Here is a 12,928-nt window from a genome sequence, read left to right on the forward strand (position 1 = left end):
GTATAATTCTGCCCTTTAGGTTTTGTGTGCATTTTTTAAAATGTGTGAAAACTCTGTTTCCTTGAATCCTTAGTAAAATGAGTTTACTTATTTTGTACTCATACATGACATACCCCTGCTTATCACGTAGTCATACCATAGTTCATTTGGTGTTGCAAAGTAAATGGTGGCTACTAAATCTTCCTCTTGGAAAGCAGAACTTAAGGGAGACTACCTTGACCCCTCCATATATGTGTATATATGGGAAAATGTTCAGAAATGCTGTTGTTCAACCTCTGCTACCTGTTAATGATTTTATTACATAAATTATCCAGTTTGGTGCTTCCTGTACCAGTGAAGCCAGGGAATAAGGGAAGCAGAACCAGTGTTTCAGAGTGGTTCTTTGATCACCTCTTGAATACAAGCAAGAGGAGTCATCAGCTGCAATTTCAGCTCTCCACAACAGCTTTTTAGTTCTTTCTGCTGCAATTCCTCCAGGAAAATCCCTGCCCAACTTATTGCTGTCACTTCAGCAAGGGCTGGTAAAATGCTCTTGTCCAAGGCTTCATGCACAGGACTATGAACAGTAAATTTTGGTTGGGATTCATGCTTTCAATTGAAATATTACATGATGAGAAAATAAACTACCCTGTTGCATTAATAACCTACCTTGTACCTCTTCTAGATTTGGCTTTCTGGGGGTTTAAGCACACAAACATCCCAGAGCTAAAGGTGGTGTCACAAGGGCTGGTAAATTGTGAGCAGCAGGAGTCAGTGGCTAAGACAATAACTCAGGTGTGCAGATGGGGAGATTTAGCATCATTATTAATGTTGTTTTAAAACTAATCACAAAGATAATTCATCTAAGGGTGCCGTGAATACATTCAAGGCTCTTAGGTTTATTTTTAAGAGGGCTCGTGTCCAGTGTTGAGCAGGAATTGGCTGAGATGAGAAGGCTTTTTCATAAGGCTTTTATAAAACATAGCCTCTTACCGTGGTAAAGCTCAGTGGTATTTCAGGTCACTTTACAGTCTTGAAGTGATGCCAGCAGTTATTTGCATGTAGAAATTCTGTTTAATTTCCTTGTGATATCATAGTGTTTATACAGTTCAGCTTGGGACTTAAGACTAAAGCAATATGTGCATCTATCCTGCTGGGCAAGAATCAAAAACTGAGAAACTTGGGATACTTTATTTTATTTTTATGTTTTATTTCTGGCCTTAGAGTCCTCTGAAATCCCATTTATCTAACCACAAGGACAACACGCATAAAGCACAGATCTTTCCTTTCTGAAGATGAAACAATATCTCAATGATTTGCATAACATAATTTAGGTTAGTTGTTTTATTAGTTTTCCACATTAAGTCTAATGAACTATGCTCTCTTTTCTTAAAAAGCAGAATTATTCTTTCAGAAAGTAGATTAATTTGAACAAGCTTGTTTCTTTAGAAAATGCTCACTGCTATTGTCCTGTTTTCATTGTGCTTTTCATTTCAAATAGAATCTGCATTAGCTTGAGAATTTCAGCAGAAAATGTAAGACATTGTTCTTATTTCCTATATATGGTGTACTTTATTTTTCTTTCTTTTCAGACTCGATGGCTTTCCTTTTGAGTAAGTATAAATATTTTAGTAATTGGTAAACCTTAAAAAAGATGCCCAGTGTTTTTTCTCCTGCCTTTTTCTGCCATAGACTTAAAATTCATAGGTAGAAATTAAAACAGAATGAGCAGGCCTAGGAATGTTCATTTGAGCACAGTTGTACAGATTTATGTAAACCAAAACATCCTCTTCCTAATTATTTTGTCTAAAAAAAGATGTGTAATCATGAGCATTTAGCTTTTTTCTACCAAGTGCAGCTATGAAAACTTACACTCTCCTCTCCTGCTTAGTTGTGCACATGTGGCTACAATGTTAAATGTAATGAGGGGGATTATTTCTATTCTTCATTCTTCTCTCCGTACTTTCATGTTGAAACAAAAGCAAACCATGTATCTACACTGAAAGTTGCCTGGTTAGTTTCACACGAGTTTCTATTCTCGCCTTGCATTTGGCCACCTCCAGTGGTGTGTTAATTTAGATTATTACCATTTTCTACCCCAAAAACAACTACTATAAGGCAAACTGAGCTATAGAACATAAAGGCATCTGCACAAGGTTGGGTTTTTTTTCCCCCTCCTGTAGTTAACTGAAAAACATTTTTGTAACAGATGATATCTTTGAACTGCAGCATGTTTTACTGTCAAACACATCAAGCTGTGCCATTTAGTGAGTTCTGAAGGAGACACAACTAATTTAAGAAAATGTTTTAATGTTACAAAAACCACACAGCTTCCTTAGTCCTTCCAGGTTGTTGTTTTTTTACTCCTGTTTTTGCATTTGTGATTTAGAGGTGGCAGGAATACTTGATTCTGACTTTATGGTGGTTGGATAACAGTTCTGTTAGTCCTGCTGAATTTGTGATGCGTTGCTTTGTTCTGTTTCTGCAGGGAAGGTATGGATACAGATAAAGATGACCAGCATGGAAGGTACTGTTGATACAGTCACTGAAATCTCAGTTCCACAGCTCTGACACAGGATCCTGACTGTGGGATGCCTGTTCAGTGTCACTGTGGTCCCAAATTATTGCTTTGCTGGGATGAAGCAATAATCTAAACAATCTTAGTTTAAACAACAGGGAGCAGACAAGCTAAAACACCTCCTAGTCTGAGGTGCAATGTTATAGATACTGATCTTTGCTGTAGAAAGGTTAAATAAACATTCAAATTCTGAAGAACCTGATCTTAATGAGGATCAGTAGGATGTGAGATGCAGGAAAAGAGTCGGTTGAGTGCTTTCAACACTGTAACTTCGTGATGTCATTTCTCAACAGACTGGAGTATGCAGACCAACAAGGCAGGATAAAAAATGCAAGGTAATGCTCTAAACAGATATATTTCAAAGAACTGTCTCTTGCTTTTTGCCATGTATGAATTATTTGTGCATGTTTCTTCTGAAAATATCTTTTTCTAGCTTTGACCTTCCCTTATTTTTCAATATCTTTGCACTGTTGACATTTTTCATTAAGTTTTCATAGAGTGAAACAACTAATTTGGTGAGTAACTTGGTTTTAATCACCTCACTGCTGTTGAAATTTAAGCCAGATATGTTTCTGGTAATGTTACATTCCTCATCTTTCTTCTTTCAGACTCGATAGTGGGTTGTGAAAGTGTTAGGAGTGAATCTTAATATGGGAAAATATAAACCTGACCAACACTGGGTGTGTTTTCTGGCAAACCACAAGCTTGTGCTGCAGACTTTCCTGTTGCTTATAACTATTCTTTACCCAAATAATTCACATCAAATGTCTGAAGAGTGTCTGCTGTCCTTTCCATGAGGATAACAGGGTAGCTCACTCACCCTGAGGTGTAGCATTCACATTTTCTGAAAAATCCCTTTGCCCAGGATTTTTCTCCTGGGAAGCTGAAAAACCTCAGAGAAGAAGGGAAACAATAATTATCTCATGTGCTTCTCCTGAGTTTTGCTGCTTTGGAATGTGGTTGGAGATTGTTTACCCACAGGGGATTGTTTCATTGGTTTTTGGTGTGAATTGTTTTGACTTATTGGCCAATTATGGCCAAGCTATTGTCAGGACTCTGGAGAAGTCATGAGTTTCATTATTATCTTTTTAGCCTTCTGTAAGTATCCTTTCTGCATTCTTTAGTACAGTATAGTTTAGTATTCTTTACTATAATATAGTATCATAAAATAATAAATTATCCTTCTGAGAACATGGGGTCAGATTCATCACTCCTCCCTTCGTTGGGCACCCCACAAATACAATACTGAGGAGGTCGCTCTGGGCATTGCTCCGTGTGTTCACGTGCCCTGCTGTGTGTGTGTGTGCAGGGAGGCTCACAGCCAGATCGAGAAGAGGCGCAGGGACAAGATGAACAGCTTCATAGACGAGCTGGCCTCGCTGGTGCCCACGTGCAACGCCATGTCCCGCAAGCTGGACAAGCTCACCGTGCTCAGGATGGCTGTCCAGCACATGAAAACGCTTCGTGGTGAGTTGCCTGGGGCTGCAGGGCCATTTCAAGTGGCATTTCCCCAAAGCCACGCTTTTCCTCTCCCTTTTTAGCAAAAAGGAGTAAGTTAATTCATTTTGGGAGGATTCCTCCCTTCTCTTAGCATCTGATGCTCAGTGTTCATTCGCGGCTTACTAGTTCATGGTCCAGTAAATACCCTGACGTGACTGGGGGAACCTGGGGATGAGAAAAGAATAATTTTCCATCATCTGACGCATTGGTCACTACTGCCAGGCTCCACAGCACCAAGGCAGCTGGGGCAAGGGAGAAAAGGGCTTAAGGGCAGTGCACACTTCATTCTGGTGCAGTACTGAGCACTGCTCTAAGCAGGCAATGTACCAAGTTGTTGGATAGAGAGATTACATTTTAGGTATGATATTCCCACAGGACTTCTAAGGTTTTGTGTTTGTACATTTAGCTCTGTGTGAAAAAGAATAGAGAGTACTTTGAAAACTTAATTTTGGTCTTTCTGACCAGTTTCTGTTGCAAGCACTTGAAGGGAAACACACAGGCTTGGAAGAGTTGAGGTTGTGAGAAATCACTGTGTGTTCCTAAAGCCTCATATGAGTGAATCAGTGCTTGGGTACAATTGGTGCTGGTGTTGAAAGCTTTAGGCCTTCAAGAAATGCACTACTGAAAAAAAAAAAAAAAAAAAAAAGGGATGCAGGTAATGGTTAAAAAGATCCTGGTGATTGTTGTCATTTCTAGGAGAGCTGGTGCCTTCAGTCATATTTAGCCTCGCAGTTTTGGAAGGCTTAACTTTCCTGCCACTGTCACTTGGTGAGGTTAATACTTTATAACACTTCAGTGGTTACTAATTTGACTCCTCTGCCTTTATGAAGGGAATAGAATGAGAAGAATTAGTCTTTAATAAATAGCTGCCTCATTTGTTGCCAATTTTGGGGTTTTGGCATTGTAAGATGATGTCATTGTAGTGCTGGGTTTTATCTTTGGCTTGGAATGAGAGAATTGATTTGTAAATTCCTAAGTGATGATTTGTTTACATGAGCATGTCATGTTTTACTGAGTTATAAGGAGAAGAAATAGTTTGAATGTTTTTACTCTTTAATATCTTATTTTTATAATTTCTAATTCTGAGACTAGGCCATAAATCAAGGACAGCCTTTGGGTTCAAAAATATGTCAAGGAATACTTTTATATCTCAGAGGCATTTGCATTTCTACCTCATGCAGTACTTGTGTCTTAGCAAAAAAAGCTTCATCCTTTTTTAAGTTAATACCAACAGAGCTCATGTTGATAGTCAAACAAAACCAAAAAAGTTCATTTTAAAGAACTCCTGCAATGAACAGCAGTCTAAGAAGGAGCCAAAGGAAGATTGCTCATTTAAGTGTGTAATGTTGATGATGTGGGAATTGTTTGTTGTTTTGTTTTCTTTAGGTGCTACAAACCCATATACAGAAGCAAACTACAAGCCTGCTTTTCTATCAGACGATGAATTAAAACATCTTATTCTCAGGGTATGTTCCAACTTCTAATTAAGAGATATTAATATCTGTGACTGTAGCTCTCCCAAAGCCCACCACCAGTATTTTTCTACCTTGTATCTCAGCTTAAAAATGTTTTGATTATGGAGGATAATTAAGAAATCTGGAGCCTGCTTCACAGAGTCAGTGAGTTTAATGATGACTCGCATTCTTAATTTAAGCAGAAAGATTGAAGAGGGGGATTTAGATGGGAACCATTGGAATCTTCAGTTTTTACATGTACAAACCAAAATCACATAAATAGTTTTCTTGCAGACTTGCTGCCCTGGGTTACTTTGCCATGATTTTCAGTGTACAATGATAGAATGAACACTTTTTTATTGAGGTCACTGATGTAACATGACTTAGTGTGTATGACTGCCTGCTGTTGTACTCCTTTTATAGTGTGGAGAGCTTCACTCATTAGTCAGTGGTTTAGCTCTTCTAGTGGCTGTGTAATTGTTGAAGCACTGCAGTGTCCAGATGCAGTATATGCAGAATTTAATTTCTGCAGCATTGTGACTCTGAAGATACATTTTTGCTTGTGTGTGACTAAAAGACAATACTTTGCAAATAGGAATTAATTGCCTCCAGGCACAGAAATAAATATCCAGGTTATGGTTGGTTTCTAAAAGAGGAGCTTTTTTAAGTACAGTTAAAATAACATTTTAATTTGAAGGCATTATTAAACATAATCATAATATTATTGGACAAGACATGGGTTCTTTCTTCTCATAAAAGTTATTTTACATTCTGGGCACAATGCCCAGAATCCTGCCAAAAATGTTTGCAGATGCAAAAAATCCCCTTCATTGTAATTTTACATTTTTTCCTGTTGACTCAGTTACCTCTAAATGTTAAGACAGCTCTCCTAGTGTAGAAGTTCTACTGTACACAAAGTGCTTTTAAAGGTTATAATGATGCAATGTGGATGTATAACTTGGGATTTGACTTTCTCCCCCACCCCCCCGATTAGGCAGCAGATGGATTCCTTTTTGTTGTGGGCTGTGACAGAGGAAAGATACTGTTTGTTTCAGAATCTGTCTTCAAGATCCTCAACTACAGTCAGGTATTCTTTTCCATTTTAAGTACCTTAAAAGATTTGAGAGCTTTTTGATGGTTATGCCTTTATCTGGGGGGTAGGCATGAGAAGAGTCTGACTTGAAAGCTGAGAGGTGTTGCAAAGAGAGAGAGCTTTTCTCTGCCGTGTCATTAGAGAAGATTGTTTCTGGTTTCCATTCAAAGCAAGAGGTGAAAAGGAACTAAATTTAATTCACTGATTGAGGCATTCTGCTCAAGGATTTACCCTCAGGCTTGCAAAAGCATTACCTATTTGGGAGTGTAAGCAAATATTGAAACATCAGTCTGGGGTTTTTCCAGTAGCATCACATGGATTTTTTGGCTTAGTTTTCTTTCTACCTGTTCTGGTTTTGCTTGCATGCTTACTGATGGAAACGGGAAAGCAGTTATGTCAAAGCCACGTTTTTAATATATGCTCAACATAAGGCTTAAGTTGGACCATATATTGTGTAAATAATCTTCATTCTTTCTGTCATCTGCGCTCCTCATCAAATTTAAACCTGTATTAGCTTCAAAAGTTTTCCTCAGCCAGCATTTAGTTAGGTATATACTAAATGCATATGTAAATAATGAAAGAGAACATTTGCAATTAGGATTTTTTTTTTCATTCAAATGTGTGGTAGAAGTAGTAAGACTGAGTAGTAACCAGAGTATTTGGTGTGGGGGGGAATTGAGCGTGCCAGTTCTGCAAAACTCTTACTGAAAATGATGACAGGAATTACTCTGTAATGTAGCCATAACTTCAATACACAGAGAAAACCTTCCAGCAAATCACAGAATCATAAAATAGTTTGTTTGGAAGGGACCCTTTAAATGTCATCCAGTCCAAACCCCCTGCAATGAGGCTGGATCTGGATGTTTGGTATTCCTTGGTTACACCTATGTGTAAAACGATTGTTCATACTGGATGCTAAAATGAAGAAAACATACTGAGTCATTATTTTACTTTTTGACTGAATGTTCAATCTCTACAGAATGATTTGATTGGTCAAAGTTTATTTGATTATCTCCATCCTAAAGACATTGCCAAAGTGAAGGAGCAGCTCTCTTCTTCTGACACTGCGCCACGAGAAAGACTTATAGATGCAAAAAGTGAGTGTTCCCAACTTTGGGAAAAATGTCATCTAGAGTCACTGCTGCTGGGGCTTTGCCTCATGTCACGAGTGGGGATGTGGGGGGATGCTGCCTGGATTGTCTCATGCCAAGGAAGTTGTAGCTTAAAGACAGCAAGAAACAAAAAAAGAAAAAAAAGTGTGAAACAGGTTCCTGGAAGCTGTTGGGTTTGGCATGCACTGTGACACTCTCTCTTCCAGGCATCAAAGCTTTAACTTTTTCCATTAGAACATATGAAGCATTTCTTCTAATCCATCATTCTAAATGGTCAGAATACACTCAGTATTATCTTGGTAGTCCTCAGCTGTCAGCCAAGATAGAGGATTCATTTTATTCATCTACTTATTTATTGCTTACTGCCATCAATGACCGAGCCTATCTCTCAGAAGGATTTTAGCTTTGGAATCATTTCCTGCCATGTCTCTTAGTTCTGTTCCATTCTGGTATTTTAAAGTAGTTCTGAATCTCTGCTGCTCTTGGGGTGAGTGGGTGTTTAATTCCCTCTCATAACAGGAGTCTGCACTGCTTAAGTGGAAGGTGGTATCTTACAATTGCAGATTTCCAGGTCATTAAGTCTCATGCTTGTCAGGAGCAGAAATCTCCTGGATCTCAGCTCAGAGAAGCCACCAGCTCAACTTCAGAAACTGAAGTTGAGAGAGATCATTTGAGGGCAGGGAGCCTGGAGGCTTCAGCAGAATCAGCTGAAGTTTTTTCTGGCTCCTGGTTTCATCGGTTGTCAAGCATGAAAATCCAGTGCTGCCTCCTGTTTTTTTTTTGGTTTTTGGTTGGCTTTTTTTTTGTGTGTCTCTGACAAAGTTAGGGCAAAAATAAATACTATGAATTACAGTCTTCCCATCTGCTATGATAGACAGATTGGTAGAATTTCAAGAACTCATACTGGTGAAGAGTTATGAGGATGTATGCACGTATTTATTTTTGTCTTGGCATGAGTAACTCAGCACAGCTTGTACTCACACCACGGTGCAGCAGTTTGGAGGGCATGTGGTGCAGGGCTGCCTGACCTCCTGGGGGTCACCTCACTCCAGTGAAATTGGAAGGGAGGCACACTTTCCACTAAAATACTGGAATTGTTGGGATTCCTCCTTATGTTAAAAGCCCACAAGGCCTGAGAAGATTTGTTCGTGCTGACAGCTGCTTGATTTTACATATCCCCATGCAGACGTGGTTGGAGTGGATGGCAGGCTGTGGAAAAGTTGCTGTGTGATTTAAATCTTCCACCAGCCCTTGGAGCACTGGCCTTGCTGATACCTGTGTTCCTGATGCGTGCCATGGAAGCATTCCATGTCTTCCCAGAGCCCTGGTGGTACCAGCACTCTGCTGGTGGCTCAGAGTGATGTGTTTTGGTTGGTTTTCCCACAGAAAAGAATCCCCTGTGAGAATATGATAAAGGTCAGGATTTATTGTTAGGGCATGTCCATGTGCAATTATTTCTGCAAGGCAGGAGAGACTTCTGAGACATAACAGGAGGTCTTGGGGATTTCCAGTTCCTGAGTGGGTCTCTGCTATCTTTTCTGCTCTGTCTCTCCCTGGAGTGTCATTGGAGTTTTTCTGCTCCATATGCACACATGTTTTCTGGGAGGGTGTTGTGATAGGAAAGTGCCAGAAAGGTCAGGAGCCTCCTAAGTGACTGTGCATGGAGTTCTGCTCTGGTTGTGGAAAAGTAATCTCTATATTTTAACCAGTTCAGAGAAATTGCAGTATTTATCACAGGACTTGTGTGGATTTGCCCAATCTCTTGCTGACCTTTGCTCTCAGAGCCCGTGTTCTCGAGCTCACCTCAGGGTTCTAACAGCAGAATGCAGAGGCAGAAGTCGCAATGTTGATATTGATGCCTTAAGCAGCTGGAACAGAGGCTAGACAGAGTTAAGGGAAATAAAAGAGATATTTATTGAAGAGCCTTCAAAGGCCACACTGGCAGTACCAGAGCCACAGCCATGGCTCTGCCCAGGTTGCTTCAAGATGGAAGCAAAAGAGGGCTTGGTCACTAGATCTCACATTTTTTAAGTTTTGGTCCATTAGTATATTGGAGCTAATTGTCCAATTACAGCTCCAGCCCATGGAGTCCCATCCTGCTTGTTTTTTCTCTCTTTAGTCCACGTTGTGTATGCTCTTGGGCTTGGGATCCAGATTGGCTGTCCTTGGGTCCCCAGCTAGAGAAGGAATTGTTGTGTCTGCCTACTCTGTGAAGAGACCTTGCCATCCCCTAATATGAAACCCAGACCCATACCTTACTATCCCCTTATATGACACCCAGACAAAAAAAGCAAAAATAAAAAGCTAAAACACGAGGTATCAGTATGGTCAGCTGTGTCCTGCACAATCACACACATCAGAACCTCAAAACCAGGAGATGCAAGGCCCAGCGAGGTCGAAGCACTGTGGGGTGGGGTTTGTGGGGTTTTTGGGGTGGTTCCCTCTGCACTGACCCTGCCTCCCTCGCTGTTTGCGCAGCCGGACTCCCGGTCAAGACGGACATCACGCCCGGGCCCTCGCGGCTCTGCTCCGGGGCACGGCGCTCCTTCTTCTGCAGGATGAAGTGCAACAGGCCCTCTGTCAAGGTAGAAGACAAGGATTTCCCTTCAACCTGCTCAAAGAAGAAAGGTAACCATCATGCCTTTATTGCCAAGACTGTCAGGATTTTTTTAATGCTGCTCGTTCGCAGTGGTTGAATTTTTTACATTTATCGCTGTTTGTTATTGAGATTCTGAGCTATGTCTTGGTCTGTTACTTCTTCAAACTCCCTCTCACCCCTCCAGTATCTCTTACACACCTGTATTAGCATTTAAAGCCAAATTCTCCGCTCTGCTTTCTTGAAACTTTCTCAGGCAGTTTGTGCCAGCAGCTCTGAGGGGTTATTGCATCATCTTCAGACATTGGTCAGATCATGTTCGGTCTTGACCGCCTGGTCAATGTCTCCAGTAAAGGGGAGCTGTTCCTTGTTCTCTGCCCATTGATGTGTGGATGGATATCCACCTCAAAAAATTAGTGTAATTCTAAGTTCATCTGTGGGTTTGGTACATTCTGAGTACTGGAAACGTGGCACTTGTACACCTGGAATATTTGCTTGTAGCATTAGCAGTGTTGGTAGTATTTTCTCCTCTGCAGGCTCTTATTCTAGGCATATTGGAATATATATTTAGCCCAAATGTGAAGGTTTCTTCTTTGAGTACTGTGAATGATACATTTGGTGTTAGTTAAAGTGAAACAGCAAGAGAACAGAGGCAATTTTGGTGCATTCTTTGGCTGTGGCAGCTGCCCCAACTCCCAGCTTCAGCACTGGATCCTGCTTTTGTGCTCACTGCTGAGGAAGCCAGTTTGTGTAGTTGGCATAAGCCTTTTACTCCACCTGCCTATGAAAGTCATCTTCCTTGGAGTTTTCAAGCCTGCTCAGTGCTGAGGAATAGGAATTCTTTTGGACACTGACTTTTACTGGCCATTGCAAGTCTTCATCATCCCTGTGTACAGCTGTCCCCTGTATGCCCCAGAGAGAGTATGTTCTGCCAAACATGGGTTTTTATAGGAGCCTCAGGTTAAGATGAAAGAGGCATCTTATTTATTAATTACTAATTTCTTCATACATTCCTTTGGGTTATTCACCTCTTTTGCTGAAATAATAAAATGTGATGCAATTTCTGCTCCAGATTACCAAAAGCAGCCTGGATCTGAGCTATGTGATGTTTCAGCATAAACAGTGGTTTTGCCAAGATAAATTGTTTATTGGATTAGCTCAGATTAGCTGCATTACAGCAGGAGTGCTGAAAAATCCCTTGGAATCACAGAGTCATTAAGGCTGGAAAAGGTTTCCAAGATCATTGAGTCCCAGCCTTTGACCAAACATCCCCTGTCAGCCAGACTGTGGCATTGAGTGCTGTTGCTTCTTGAACACCTCCAGAGATGGGGACTCCACCGCCGCCCTGGGCAGCCCTTTCCAATGCTTAACAACCCTTTCTGTGAAGAAATTCCTGCTGATGTCCAACCTGAACCTCCCCTGGTGCAGCTTGAGGCCGTGTCCTCCCATCCTGTCACTGGTTCCCCAGGAGGAGAGGCCGATCCCCAGCTGGCTCCAGCCCCCTGTCAGGCAGTTCTAGAGTGGTAAGGTCTCCCTGAGTGTTCTCTTTTCCAGGCTGAACACTCCCAGCTCCTCCTTAGTGAAGAGTATCCCAAATTTCCTGCATAAGAGAGGAGGTGCATTATTAGCAGAACTGATTTGAAGTTCTCCAAAGCTGTACCCACGACCTAACTGCTTTCTTGGGTTTTGTTGGTTTGTTTTTTTTGGTTTGTTATTTTTTTTTTCTTTTCACAGCAGACCGCAAAAGCTTTTGCACTATTCATAGCACAGGCTACTTAAAAAGCTGGCCTCCAACAAAGATGGGCCTGGATGAAGATAACGAGCCAGACAACGAGGGCTGTAACCTGAGCTGCCTTGTTGCCATCGGGAGGCTCCATCCGCACGTGGTGCCGCAGCCGGCGAACGGCGAGATCCGGGTGAAGCCCACGGAGTACGTGTCCCGGCACGCCATCGACGGCAAGTTCGTCTTTGTAGATCAGAGGTGAGAATTCCCCTAGCAGCTTCCACCCTGGGTCACTGCCCAGCACTGCCTCACCAGCAGCTTGCCTTGCAGCAGTGTGGAAACACCACTGGGAAAAGAAATTGCTGCCCTTCTTAGCTTTTTTTACTGGGTTGGCTTTTGAGGTGGAGCTCAAAGCTGTTACTATGCATTAATTCAGTGTGACGGATTAAATTTTTTAAAAAAATCCCCCAAACTTCCAAAAATGTGGCAGAATAACACCAGGATCTTTTCTGCCAATTCACTGGGGGGGTTATGTATGTATGTGTGTAATCTTCAGAAGAAAATGTTTTGAAACTGGACCCTAATTGCTGCCTCTGTTACTTGAAACCTCCTGCAAACACCAGGCAGTTGAGAGACTGCAGAGGCTGGGTTAGGCTTTGCTAGCATGTACACTTACATAACTGTTTACTAGGACACATTCTGCTGGATTAATGCTTCTCTCTGGGACCCTTTGTGTTTGTAAGAAGGAAAGCTTTTCATGAGGGTTATCTCTTGGAAACCGTTTGAGAGCTTATGCCCGTGTGATATCTGCTTTCAAACATCAATTTGTTAGCTAAAAGGCTAATTCTTTCCTTTTCCAAAAGAAAGGGCTTGAATTTTCTTCAGTAGCAGGC

At 41.2% G+C, this 12,928-nt stretch overlaps 1 protein-coding gene across 8 annotated transcripts in view; it reads left to right on the forward strand.

Annotated features, from left to right (window-relative positions):
- The window catches only part of ARNTL (aryl hydrocarbon receptor nuclear translocator like), a 49,545-nt gene that overhangs the window by 27,989 nt on the left and 8,628 nt on the right, over positions 1–12,928 (forward strand). For 3 of the 8 annotated variants that reach the window (XM_041423305.1, XM_041423306.1, XM_041423307.1), the window contains exons 4-12: positions 1,572–1,592; positions 2,468–2,506; positions 2,851–2,892; positions 3,867–4,024; positions 5,444–5,523; positions 6,506–6,598; positions 7,584–7,701; positions 10,195–10,344; positions 12,047–12,293. In XM_041423305.1, coding sequence (XP_041279239.1) covers positions 1,572–1,592; positions 2,468–2,506; positions 2,851–2,892; positions 3,867–4,024; positions 5,444–5,523; positions 6,506–6,598; positions 7,584–7,701; positions 10,195–10,344; positions 12,047–12,293 — 948 coding nt within the window. The remainder of the gene's footprint in view (positions 1–1,571; positions 1,593–2,467; positions 2,507–2,850; positions 2,893–3,866; positions 4,025–5,443; positions 5,524–6,505; positions 6,599–7,583; positions 7,702–10,194; positions 10,345–12,046; positions 12,294–12,928) is intronic. The other 5 variants (XM_041423308.1, XM_041423312.1, XM_041423311.1 and 2 more) reach the window with 5 other exon arrangements.

Source organism: Onychostruthus taczanowskii, unplaced genomic scaffold (assembly GCF_017590055.1).
Source record: "Onychostruthus taczanowskii isolate IOZ18803 unplaced genomic scaffold, ASM1759005v1 scaffold76, whole genome shotgun sequence".
NCBI lineage: Eukaryota > Metazoa > Chordata > Aves > Passeriformes > Passeridae > Onychostruthus > Onychostruthus taczanowskii.